Here is a 13,654-nt window from a genome sequence, read left to right as displayed (position 1 = left end):
AGGCAGACTCTTGGACTCTGGGGGGATTTCTGGCTTCACCTTGGTGCCGAGCATTGAGTCTGGGAGTGGCCCCACCCCTGCCCCACACCCTGTTCCTCCCTCTAGACTATCTCTAGCCTCCATTTCCCCTCTTTATCTTCCCAGGCCCTTCCCAAGAACTGCTGCTCTCCTTCTAGCCCTGGGGGGCCTCAGAGAGATGGGGTGACAGTGATTGAAAGCATCACTTGGGTCTGGTTCTGCGGCCTGGGTGGCCAGCACACTTCCACTCTAGAGGGGAGCTAGCTCCTTATCTCTCCCTGCTGGGTCTCAGGGCTTGGCAGGAGGGGGTCCGAGCAGGGGAGGGGAGGCACTGAAGTGTGCCACCCTGCTAGGGAGCAATCAGATGCCCAAGGAGGTGGCACGGGCAGCCCTCCTGTGGGGTCCTGGGGGCTGTGGCTGAAGGGGGCACTGGAGTAGAGTAGCTGGAGACATGTGGAGGGGCAGGTCCTAAGGAGCTTTCTGGTGGAGTTTAGAAAGGAGGCTTCTAGGTTCCCCTTAGGATAAGGGGGAGCCCAGCAATACAGGGGTGAGGGTTTTGGTTAGCAGTCCTCTTCCTTAGACACTGGCTGAGCCTGTCTCACCAGAGAGGGAAGCAGAGGTGAAGGTCTGCCTAGGGGAGACTTGGCTTCATTTTAAGACACAAACACATTGACTGACTGAGAGGTCACAGTGCCTGCTTTGACCCACACCATGCCAAGGACTGAACCCTGAGTCTTATGCCTCTGAGTCCTGAGCTCTACCCACCAGGCCATGTCCCCAGCCACTTAGGGGCTGCTTTGAGTTCCAGGCAGCACCTGGTGGAGTATCAGGGGGCTGTGGCCATGGACTTCATACTCGCAGCCTCGCACAACAGCACCAACCATCAGGTACCTTGTCTGGCCACATGTCGGGGCCAGGACTCATCTCCAGACACCAACAGGGGACACAAGAGACTGTCAAGCACCCAAGAGCTGTACTGCTGCAGAGCAGGGCCCCTGGACACCCTCCCCGCCACCAAACAGCTCTCCCCACTACTCCCCGTTAAGGCACAGGCTGCTGTCTCTCAACCTTCTGCTGTCTCCACTGTCCTCTCCCCACCCTGAATCTCTGCAATATGTTCCCTCTCTCCCCAGCACTGGCATAATTCCTTAATTCCCATGGGAGATCAGAGGATATTTCCATGCAATTTACTGTTAATCCAAAGGAGAAGGGGGCTGGGAAGGGGTGAGTGAGGTGGAGGTGGGAAGGTGTGAAGGCAGCCAAGGTCCTTGCCAGGCTGGGCAGCCAGACAGCCGGGGAGCCCAAGGAGTACCCCTTTGGATGGTAAAATGTCAGCCTTGGTAGATGAGCCCCATGGAGGAAGCAGGAGTCTGTTTTTCTTATCTTTTCTTTCTTTTTAAAAAATATTTATTTATTCCCTTTTGTTGCCCTTGTTTTATTGTTGTAGTTATTATTGCTGTTGTTATTGATGTCGTTGTTGTTGGGTAGGACAGAGAGAAATGGAGACAGGAGGGGAAGACAAAGGGGGAGAGAAAGATAGACACCTGCAAACCTGTTTCACCGCCTGTGAAGCAACTTCCCCTGCAGGTGGGGAGCCAGGGGCTCAAACTGGGATCTTTATGCCGGTCCTTGCGCTTTGCGCCATGTGCACTTAACCCGCTGCGCTACTGCCCGACTCCCTGGAGTCTGTTTTTCAATGCCCACAGGACAGATGTCCTGAGCAAGATCAGATGTGGTCTATGCCATCTCAAGAGGATAGAAACAGGGCAGATGGGCAGCAGCTCCTGGGAGTGCACGTCAGCTCAATACAAGGGAGTGGGACAGCCAGGGTGCCCAGTGCTTGTGTGTGTGTCTGTGGGGTAGTCCCCCATTCCTGGAGGCGCTCATGCTGAAGTTGGCTGTCCAAGATGAGGATGGGCTGGGGAGGTGGCTTTGCAGTTGAGAGTGTGCGCGCACGCACACGCACACGCACACGCACACGCACACGCACACACACACACACACACACACACACCCCTTGCATGCCTGAGGCCCTGGGCTCAATCCCTGTCACCACGTGAAGATGACAGAACACTTCTCTGGTCTCTCAATGAAAAAAAAAAGTGAGTGGGCAGTAGGCATTGCATTTTATCCATGATTTTGCCTTACCCTCAGCCCTCCTGCCTGCCCTGCAGAGCACAGTCACTCTGAGGGAGGCCCCCCTACGAAGGGCTCCCTGGACCTGGGCCTGGGAGGAAGAGTATTTTTAGAGCTTGTTCTTATGAGTGAGGCCAGAGTAAAGTAGGGCTCAGCACTGGCTGATAGTGGCACTGAGAGTTTTACCTGGGCTGGCAGACATGCAAGTCCTGTGATGTAACTATCTGGCTCCTCAGCCTTGCTGAAAGGTGTCTTGGGATGTCTGGGTAGAAAATTACCTGGTTTAGGGAGAGTGGAAGGGGCTTACAGAGCATCACCCCACAGAGCCCAGCTCCTCTCTTCAAGTTTCAGCCAGGTCACTGGCTGTGGGCATCCTTAGGTGTCCTGCTGTGTTTGAGGTCAGGGGACATGGCTCTGTGTGTGTGTGGGGGGGGATTGGAATCTCAGGAGGGCAGGCATTTATGTTTCCTAAACCCTCTTGTGTACCTGGCTTGAGTCTGTCTCTCTACAGAGGTTATAGGGGGACCCACAGTGATCAGCCATGAACTGCTGGGAGAGCCCAGGACTGCCCCCCTCCCTTCCCAAGATGCAGAGTCTCTGCATAGGCAGCATCCTCCAAACTACCAGTGACTGTTAAGCCAGTCACCAGTTGCTTGGAATTAAGTAGACAACACAGTGATCTCAGTCTGACCTGTTCAGTCTCTAGCTGGCATCTGGGCACAGTGCAGATCCTGCCCCAACTGCCTTCATCTCTCTGACTGTTGGCTTCTTCTCTCTCTCCACCTCCCACCTCCCAGCAGTCTGGTCCTGGCCAAAAAAACCCTAGAGAGGGTGAGAGCACCCCCCCCCCCAGAGAAGATGGCATCAGAGTGGTATGGTTAGGAAAAGGCACAGGCGTGCTCAAGCACACACACGTGACCGCATACACACATGCACACAACCAGCACATACCCATTATCTATAAACCTCTCACACACACAGAGGACATAAAAACGCTTGTAAAGAAACACATAAACCAGCACAGATTATCATTATGGCGCAAACTGTGTACACAAGCACAGAGGGGCGGGGGTGGGGGGGGATGGAGACGTGAGGTGGGAGAGGACAATAGGCTGCTGAGGACCCCAGAGGCCCATTATCTAACTCCTGGGAAGCAGTGAGGGTGTGGGGTGGGGTTAGCTGGGACACCCTCAGGCCCATCCATCAACTGAGCAGAGATAATCTGTAAGCTCAGCCGGCCCAGGACACTGATTACTCCCTGGGCACCATAAACACAGCCAGTAAATCTGGGAAGGGGCTGGCCAGGAGGGTGCCTGGGAAGCCAGACTGCCAGCCTGCCCAGGGAGGGAGAAGTGGCCCACCCATCACCCAGAGATGAAGCAACCCAGGCCAAGGTGCTTGGGATGCTTGGATTGGGGAGGGGGTGAGAGAGGTGAACAATCAGAATGAAATAACCCAGTGCTGTGTTGCTGCCTCACTCTTATCTTATTTACACTCAGGATGAGGCTATCTCTGCCTCTGTTCCCACTTACTCTCAAAAGCTGCTGCAGGAGACCTGGCCCAAGGGGTAGGGGAGGGGGACAGGGGCCTGGCCTCCTGAACCAGGGAACACAGGAAAGGGACAGGGGCCCAGCCTGGTCCAGGGGGCAGAGGAAGGGAAAAGGAGCCTGGCCTGGCCAAGGAGCAGGGCTAGCATCACACCCCTGGGGCCAGTGGGTTCTGGGCACAGCAGGCCCCTTGTTGCCAGCTTAGGCTTGGGTGGAGGGTGCTCCATTATCCTCTTACTCCCCAGCACTTCTGGGGTGTGGGCAGGCTCAGTCCTGGGAACTGAGGGTACAGTCCCCGCCTGTGTCTGGGCTACAGAGGCTTCACCGTAATTCAAGCTAACGGAGCATGGCTAATCTAGAGCAGCGGAGGGTCCGGGAGGAATTTCTCTTTGGCGTTGGAACATATCAGATGACTGTTTTGCAGTGAGTTACCTTCCTAATTAAGTAAGGGAGTTCGTGAGGCCTAAGCCCACGTGCTGACCTGTCAGGTCCCCAGGGGACCTCCAGAAAACAATCCACATGTGGAGACTCAGCGGAGACTGAGAAAGGGTCTTGCTTTTCCTGTTCCCCCGGTGCCCTCCTAGGCCAGTGCTCTGGCCTGGCTGCAGCTCCATCTCAAGGCCCCATGGTGCCTGAGGCAGAGGAAGCACCAGCCTTTCATCCTCAGGAGATCAAAGCAGCTAGCACAGGTGAACACCCTAAATCCTCTCCCCACCCCCTTCTCCAAGGAAAGGCCCCTCCCTCATCATGATTTGGGATCTCTGGGTGAGAGCAAGAGAGACCAGAACCTTTCAGAAGTTCAGGACAGGCCCTGGCTTAGGATCAGCTTGCTGAGCTGTGGTCCCACCCAGTACCTGGGAGCAACCTGTGAACACCTGCTGGGGGCAGTGCCAGGTGGGTTCTCTGGAAGAGGCTAGCCATCTGCCTCTACCCTCACAGAGCAGCATGGCATGGGCCCTAGAGGGCAGCAGGGATGCCCAGTGGCTCAGGGGATGGTGGAGTGATAATGTTAAAACACTTTCCCCCAGCACCGCCACAGCAGTACTCCCAGACACCCTGGAGACTGTAGCAGGAGACACTGGGAATGTAACAATGTGCTTCTAGGACTTGCAAGGTAGCCAAAAGATATAGCCGTAATAACCACCAAGACTCCAGTGATAAGCGCTAATGACTGCCCAGTGTGCCAGCGATGCCCCAGCCTCTTCTGCACCATCAAAGGAGCAGGAGGGCAAACTGGAGGGTGTGCTGCTGGGGTAGGCACTCAGAAGCAAGGCTTCCTCCATCACCTGTGCCTTACCCAGGTTGCCTGGCTACAAGGTCTGATGGTGGACACATAGTCCCCCTTCCAGGCTCAGCTGAGCAGCTATGGCGCCATCACTTGGTCTCTGCCTGGGCCTCCTGTTTCTATATGCAGAAATGAGGAGAACAGAGTCCCTTGAAGGATATGTTAATTGCTACACAAACCTGTTTGTCTGCAACAAACAGTGCCTGGCACTCAAGCTCCTGGTGAAAGTCTGCTGCTACTGTATCATCAACTGTCCAAACAAGCCACATGCCCCTGCCTCCATGTGCCACCAACCCAGGATGTGGCTGGCCCTCTGCTGGACCATGGGGACCCCGAGCTCTGTGGGCAATGGAGCTAGGGCTTCTAGAGCACTCAGTCTGGGGGGGGGGGAGTGGAAGGGTGGGAGGATAAATTTTAGGCCCAAATAACTATGTAGCAAGATTCGAAATGGCTGGTGTCCAGGTGGCTCAGAAGAGGAATTAGGGGGGAAGCTGTGAGGAGAGAGGCGACACCAAGCTAGGGAACTCCTGAAGGCTCCCAGACAAAGATGGCTCTGTACCTCAGTATTTAAATAGGGAAAACAAGGGTGAATTTATTGGGGGAGGTGGCACATGCAAAGGCCCTGGGGCAGGAATAGAGGTGGTGTGGCCAGATGGGTCTGGACTAGAGGAGAGAATGATGGGTGATAAGATGGGGGAAGGAAGGTCTTATCTGCTGAACAGGGTTGACTGGCAAACCCTTCAGCACCACCATCTCCCCAGTCTTTGCTGACTCAGATGCAGGAACTCTGCTCTAGGGCCTGAGTGACCCCTGTAAGGAGCACCTGGGCTGACCTGGAGGTGCCAGAAGGGGTCTTGTTTCTTGTGGGCCCAGGGAGGGGTGTGGTTGTCAGTGGGTGTGCAGGGTCATGGGAGAAGGCAGGTCAAGCAGAAAAAGGAAGGTGCAGGCAGAGAAGAGGCTGGCTGCCATTGGGATCTGCTAAGAAGGAACCTCAGCTCTGGTGGGAAGCACCCCAAGTTAGAGCAGGGGACTCCCTCATAGCCATTACTGGCCAGTTACTCCACCTGGGGCCCAGGTTCAGGAAGCCCCTGGCAAGCCTGCCAGTTGGTAAAACTGTCCTAGAGGTGAGGGGGGAGGTGCCTTACTGGGGGGGGGTAGATCCCCAGTTTCTTTCCCCCACCTTTTTGACTGAAAGATGGTCCATATTCAGACCGAAGCCACTGTTAGAGCTCCAGACCACATTTCTACTACTAGGACATGTCTCTTGGGGTATCTCCAGGTGTGCAGGTGTGGGGGGCAGGTATCCCCAGTCCCCAAAGCCCTTCCTCCAAGCTTGCATGCACAGGTGGTAGGTGAGGGTGGAACTGAGGGCCCACAGGGCTGTCCCAAGCTTTGGGGATCGCATGCTCTGGGGCTGTGGGGTGTGCACAGGGCCTGCATTTATGCCCTGGAAGGAATCCGCTTACCCGATGGGATGTCCCTGTGCCTGCGGTCACTGGTCTGTTTTGCTGCCTGGGCCACGCCTGCAGCTGTGTCCCCGCGGAGCCACCAGCCAGCGGAACTAATGTCCTCTAATGAGATCCGGGCCAGAGTGGCCAGGCGGGCTTTATTGTCTGTGGCTCCGTAATGAGACTCCTCATAAACGGGGAATGAAATCGGGGTCTGCGTGCATTGGAGCGGGTGGGGTGGCCCAGGAGAGGAAGTGGACTCTGCCTGCGGAATCTCACCACTGGCACTCCTGAGCCTCTCTGTCCACTGCATCTCCCACCCACTGTTCTTGCCGTGCCCTGGGATGGAATGATCACACTGCAGGGGCCCTGTCCCATCTCAGTCCAGACCCGAGGACAGGGTGGTGTTAAAACTTCAAGGGGGAGACTGTTCCTCTTGGCTCCCCTCCCCCAGCCATTTGGCCACTGGGCCTGCTGAGCCCTAGCAAGCTGGAGAAGACAATGACCACCTCCCTAGAATATTCTATCCTGGCCTGGCTCAGCCTCTCTTACATCTGTCCATCCCAGTCTCTCTTCCATCTACCTTGCCTACTGAATCAAGAGTCAGAGTCTCTAGCCTCTCATCCAGCCATACTGGCCCCGGGAGGTCAGCAAGTTCCCAAGCTCATGCCAGACCAGGCCACCGCCACAGCAAGCGCTCCAGATGCACAATGGCACCTGGCTGGGCCACAGCCAGGGAACATGCAAGAACCCTGGGCAGCAGCTCGATGCAGACAATGGCCACACAGCACCTGCTGCTTGTGAAACTTGGACTACCCGGGCTGGGCTCTCCACCAGCCCCCCAGGGTGGTTGCAGCCTCTGCCACCACTGCCAAGCGGGATGGCTCCAGGTTGGAGGTGAGGAAGGGAGAGCACCAGGGAGCACCAGGATGCGTGGCTCTTTCTCAAGGGAGTATGAGGCTGGCACTGTCCTGTGGGTCGATGAGGAGGGAAGGCACGGGGGACAGGAACAGTCACCACTTTCCCGCACACTCATCACATGCCTGGCACTGTGCTAAGCACTTTTCATGCTTTCTTCTTCTTAAATATTTATATATTTAAGAAAGGGCAGGGGGTGGGGGATCAGTGCATTGCTCTGGCATGTGCAGTGGCTGGGACCTCATTCATGCAACTCCTATGCTCTGCCTCTAAGTCACCTCGTGGATGTCACTCTGTTTTGTTCGTTTTAACAAAGATTTCTTTTATTTACATACTGGTGTGGGGGTGAGGGAGAACAGAGCACTACTCAGCTCTGGCATATGGTGATCAACCCAAAGCACCAGAAACTGCAGGTCCAGTGCTGACCCTGCCCTATTTTACTCTTTTTCGACCAGAAGGCAATTCCGTTCTGCCTAATGGTGATGCCATAGAGCCAACCTGGGGCTCTTACATGCAAGCCCTGAGCACTACTGCTGGACATATTCCTGCCCCCCCCAGCCCCCGCTAGGCTTAATTCTTGATTAACTTCTCCTAGACTTCCTTTTAAGTCTGGATGAACAGAAACCCATTTTATAGATGGGAAGCTGAGGTTCACAAGGGAACTTAACCAAGTCCTAACTCAGCTAGCAATTGGTAGCTGAGCCCAGTCTCCTGGGCCTCTCTTTGCTGTCTGACTCTGCTGGGTGGCCAAGAGGGGGAACCTCCAGGTTTCAGGAGAGCAGAAACCCCTGACCTGGGAGACTATGAAGAACACAGCCCAGAAGATACATACTAAGGGCCCCCACCCCCCAATTGGCAGGAAAAGTCTGAAGTCAGGAAGTCTGTCTCATTCTTGGGTGCCATTGGTTGCACTGAGTTCATCCCTCTCTAGAGAATGGGTCAGGGTTCAGATAGTGGATCCCATATGTTTTGTCTTCTATCTTCTCCTTTTCCCGTTATCATTATCCTGCCTCAACAGCAAAACAGAATCCAGGGCTTCAAGGGTTAACTGGACTATGGGGTGTTCTCTTCAGTAGCAGGGCACTCCCTTTGCAAGGTGATCCCTGTTCAGATCTTAAGTTACCTCCAGCCCCAGCTCCATCTGCTGCTGGCTCTGCAGAGTTGGTCTCTGTGGAGGGGGTGGGCATCACCACAGGGGAGAGACGCTCTCCAGCTGGACTTGGATACTGGCTCCTAGGACTGCCCCCCCTCCCTAATTCCCATTGCTTTCTGCTGGGGAAACTCGGGTGCTTCCAGGCACATTCATACCTGGTTCTGCAGGGCTAGTCAAGGAGGGCCAGAACCCACAAGCACACTCCTTTTAATGCCTAGAAGAATGCCAGCTTCCCTTCACCCAGCCTCCAGACGATCCCTTTCTTCCAAGTATTTATGCGGGAAGCAAAGCTGCCAGAGTCATAGTAGCTGAAAAACCTAACTCCCACAGCCCCTCTCAGCCATTCAGGGATCCTGGGAAGCCAGGCCCCAGTTAACACCAGGTTCTGTTTGCCAGGGGACACAGTAGAACAAGAGAAGAACGTTCCTCACCACCACTCTTGCCCCCTGCCCCTACCCCCCCCCCCAGTATCTCCCTGCAAGGATACAAAGTTGATACAAGGGCAGGGGCAAGGTGGTGGCTTAGTGGTAAAGCACAGGACTTGCATGCATGAGATCCTGAGTTTGATCCCCAGCAGAATGATCCCCTGGTTTTCTCTTTCTCTTTAAATGAGCAAATCTTAAAATAAATAATTAAAGCCAAAGGCAGAACAATGAAAGAAGGCAGTGTACAGGCTACTTGCTTTCTATGGACTGGGCAGCTTAACTTGGCAGGGGCTAAGGGCAAAGTCAGGGTCTCCTCCCCTAGTCACCCTTCTTGATAACTCTGGCATAAACACGGGTGTCATCAAGGCTCTTGGCCACTCACAGAAGCCTAGCTGGGGAGGTACAAGAAGTCAGTTATAGGTGAATGCACATTTGCTATAATGTTATGGTCCTCATGGCTCTGCACATGCACGGTGGCTTGCAGACAGTCGACACCAGTTCATACGCCTTGCACATATTTGTGCATGTGCCCACCAATGATGAGGCCATATGCAGATTGCTAGACTGGTTGCAGCCCAAGCCTCACAACAGTCTAGTGCCCATTCCCGCCTGGCTCACTGGCTCACCGCCCAAGTCAGAAGAAGAGAATCAGCAAGATAGGTGAGGATCTACACACCCTCCACAGGCCCCTCCCCTGGGTAGAAGTCATTCCATTTAGCAGGTTAACCAGGAAAGATGCAATCGGGAAAATCGAAGGTACATTCACACCTCCCTCGGGTGTTTTCTGTTTGTGCTGAACAATGAACATTAGTCAGCAGCTGAACAATAGTACAATCACTGACACAGGGACTAGGGGCCAATCCTGTGCCCCCAGCCTGGCGCACTTGCTCCACTGCCAGCACTGGGCTTTTTTGGGGTGCCACCATCCTGCACCACACAATGGAGTCCTGGGTCCAGCTGTGGACAGGGAGGTGGGTTCTGAGCTGGCCAAGTGGCTGCGAAGGGAATCAATCCCGGGGCTTCAGCTGGCCCCAGGCAGGAAGGGCCATTTGTTCGCCTGGTATGCACCCAGGTTCCGGCTTGGAGCTCTCTTCCAGGTTGCTCAGCAGGGGTGCATGTGCGTCCAGTGCTGTATAGCTCCGCCTCCCTCCCAGCTTGACCAGCAGACTCTGAGCTGCCTCCTGGGACGGGCACTGAGAAATGCCCCCACACGCACCACCCACCCCAGGATGGCAGGATTAGTCTTGTTGTAGGTCCTGCCCAGGCGAGCCCAAGCACAGCCTCGTGAGCGAGGGGGCAGGAAATCTAGCTAGCAGGCCTGGTGCTCAGCATTTCAGAGGAAGCCACCATGCCAGCGATCTTGCTCCACAGGCTGGGGAGAAAGGGGGTGCTGCCTGACAGGTTCTCTGAGGGTGTGCACGACACCTGGGGCGTGTGCCTCTTATTTCCAGACAAAAGCGGTGGGGAAGCCAATTAGGGAGGGTGTGGTGTAGGTGGGACCGGACTCCCGCACCTGTTAAGAAGGCTGGAGCCCTGCCTCCTCCACCAGGGTGCTCCGTGCTCTCTAGGACACCCATGGCCCTCTGCTCGGAGTTAACGGGCAGGACCCAGGTGCTGGGCTCCCGGGGGCTTGTGTGGCTTCGCCGTCCTGCCAGTACAGTCTTTGTGGTTAAATATACATTTCTGTGTTTACACTTCACAGCGAGATTGAGGGTGTGCTAAAGTCAGGAGGGCAGGCATCAGATACAGACATGGCAGTGGGTGCCCCTGCCTCCTCCCAGCAAGCTCCTCTCCCAGCCCTCCAAGCTCCCTGCCTCCATTCAGGAGGACTCAAAAAAGAGCATCCATCCATCTACCACTGGTGAGTCCCCAGAGAGGTAGCAGCAGGCAGGGGTAGAGGGTGGGGGAGGGCAACTTCTGAGGCTTCCAGCCTCTGCTTAAGTGTCAGATGGGTACAAATGTCCTGAATACCAGCCTACATGGGGGCTGGGGGCACAGGCACTGGGGGAGAGGAGCTTGGGGTGTCAGGAACTTCAGCTGCTGGTTCAGCCAGGCCATAGGATTTGGATCAATGAAGAAGCCTGCTTAGGGGAGCTTCTCAAGTGCCCATCCTCTTGGGAGCTGTGGCTCCTGCTGTGCACCCCCACCCACAGCCCCTCATTTGAAGATTCAGTATGTTAGGGGAGTGTCCACACTGGAGTCAGGTGCTAGTGTCACCTCCCTGCTTCCAGAGGGGGTTGGAGCAAGGCAGGCCTCCATTCCCCCCCCACCCCCACCCCTAGTCCCATGTTCTCCTCAGAAGTAAGGAACCACAGCACCAGGGAGCTGGAGAAAGAGAATGACAAAAGAAGGGCTGAATGGGGGTGAAGCCAGGCCCCCTGCTCTAAACCTCCCACCCTTTGTCCACTCAGGTGGACACTAGATTAACCCCTAGTGTACCTGATCAACTAAACCCAGGGGAAAGCTCTCCTTAGGCCGAGTTCCAGGTGTGGCCTAAATGGCATGAAGGGGTGCCTGCTCAGCAGCCCAAACCTGGATTCTCTGGCAGATCTGAGAGCGGGGACCTCTTGCAGACACCCCAAGGAGGTCCAATGTGAGAGGAAGGTCTCATTCACCAGTGCCTCCCCCAGTCAGATCCCTTTGCAAAGGGATGTGACACCTAAGTGCCCTGGAACCCCACCCCAAGGGCAGCACCCCACAGGCTGTAGGGAGTGGGGGTGGGGGAGGGGGGCACGGGTTTGGCTTTCCACAAACTGCTTTCCATGCTATATGGGATCAATCCTGGAGGCTCATCAAGGCTGGGCAGCCAGCTGGCAGCACACTTCCAGGGGCCTGGAAGTGAATGAGGCTGGGGTCTTGTGTGCCCCCTCCTTGCAGCTCCGTGGCCAGGCTGGCCCCTCCATCACCAAGTGCCCGGCAGTCTGCAGCAGCATCACAGGCATCTCCTCCCTCCTTCCAGCACTGCCAGCTGCGTCCCTGATCAAATATTCTCCTCTCTCCCTACTCAGACCCCTGATTCTCACACCCGGAGGCCAAGACCATGTGCTCCAGCCAAACCCCCAACCCCCATCTTCCTAGGTCATCTGGAATGTCTTCCCAGAGGACTGGAAGCCCTCCGCCCAGAGTCGCACACAGGTCCCCAGCTGGCAGCTCCTCCAGGGACAGAAAGGGTTAAATCCAGGCGCTCGGGGACTCGGTCGGATTTGCCTCCTAAACGCATTTTCCAGTTCATTCCCCAGCACAATAAGCCCCGGCCGGTCCCAGCCTCCGCCCCCACCCCACCCTTCAGAGGGGCCACCCCCCCCCCAGGGCGGGCGACGAGTTAACCCATCGGTCGCGGGCACCTCCAAGAGGGACACACGGGGCCCCCTCGGGAAAGTGGGTCAGGCGCTGGCCACCTGGCTGGCACCAAGCCCGCGCCGCCTTTCCGGCGTTGAGACCCCCGAACCGGGAGCCAGGCCCGGAGGTGTCCGCCTCCCGTTCCCGGGAGGGAACCGCAGGTGAGCGGCACTGAGCTTCCTCTGCCGCAGGAACCGACTCTCCCGCCGCCCGGGGGCGACGTGGGGCGGAGAGGGCCGGAGCACCCGAAATCTCCCGCAAGAGACACGAAGCCCCCAGCTACCCGCGGTACAAGACGGACATCCTCCCTCTGGGGCCGGTTGTCTCCCAGCCCGAGATGGTGATGATCATTTTGCATTTACATAACATGCAGTGTTTCCAAACTGCTTCCCGAGCTGAGAGCTGGCTATCGAATAAATAGGACGCGATCGCCCATTATTATTTTCCCGGAAAGAACTGAGCGGAGAAAAAGTGCTTTCTGGCGAGAACGAGCGAGAGCGAGAGCGACGTGCTCCCTGCAGGGCGGGCCGACCCGCTCCTCGCCGCCGCTCTCCGCGCGGTGCCACCCTCCGCCCGCCCTCCCCGAGCCCCGACCTAACTTTTGTGCCTCCCTCCACACCCGACTGCCCAGCCGTACCCGCCATCCGGCTCCCAGCCCGGGAGGCGTAGGGTGAAGACGGCGTGTGTGTGCCGCCGGGAGCGCTTACCTGGGAGGAGTAACGCGGTCAAGCCGAGCGCGAGTCCCCACCAGCATCCAGCGGCGCCCGCAAGCCCCGTCCGAGCCATCGGGGTCCGGGGGTCCGGCGAGAGGGGCCGCGACGAGAGCGATCCAGGCGCCCGGGGCACCGGCCCGGAAGACGGAGGCGGAGCGCGGCCGGCCGGCCGGCGGGCGAGTCCCGGATCCAGGTCAGGCGGCGCCGCGGGCCGGGGCGGGCCGGGCCGGTGCGATCGGCTTGGCCGCAGTCCGGGCCCCGGCGGCTCAGAGGCTCGGTAGGTGCCCGCCGCAAGTTGCACGAGTCATGCCCCCCGCGCCGCCTCGCGCCGCTCCCGCGCTTCTCGAGCTCCACGCAGAGCGGGCTGAGAAGACCGACCCACCCCCGGCCGCCCCGCTTCCCGGCCGCGCGGTTTCCCGGCTTGCGCGGGCTCCCGGCCCCGGCGCGCTCACACCCGCCCGCGCGGCGCCAACTTGCAGGCGTCCATGGCCGGCCGGCCGGCCTCCCCGGGCGGCGCGGGAGCTGGGAGCTCGGGGAGTGCGGGCAGCGAGCGGCTGCGGCGAGTGTGCCCGCGCGGCTCGGCCCGGCGCCGGCGCCAATGTCTGCAGAGCTGCGGCGGCGAGTGGAGCGGCGCTCGCTGCTCTCCCTCTTTCTCCCACTCGCCGAGCTCCA

At 57.4% G+C, this 13,654-nt stretch overlaps 1 protein-coding gene across 1 annotated transcript in view; it reads right to left on the bottom strand.

Annotated features, from left to right (window-relative positions):
• Positions 1-13,105, bottom strand: part of NECTIN1 (nectin cell adhesion molecule 1) — a 57,724-nt gene extending 44,619 nt beyond the window's left edge. Inside the window, exon 1 of the mRNA XM_016188392.2 lies at positions 12,977-13,105. Coding sequence (XP_016043878.2) covers positions 12,977-13,055 — 79 coding nt within the window. The 5' untranslated portion in view covers positions 13,056-13,105. The remainder of the gene's footprint in view (positions 1-12,976) is intronic.
• Positions 13,106-13,654: the final 549 nt, after the last annotated feature.

Source organism: Erinaceus europaeus, chromosome 20, assembly GCF_950295315.1.
Source record: "Erinaceus europaeus chromosome 20, mEriEur2.1, whole genome shotgun sequence".
Classification (NCBI taxonomy): domain Eukaryota; kingdom Metazoa; phylum Chordata; class Mammalia; order Eulipotyphla; family Erinaceidae; genus Erinaceus; species Erinaceus europaeus.
Note: the sequence above shows the minus strand (reverse complement) of the source record. Positions and strands in the feature narration are given on the sequence as shown.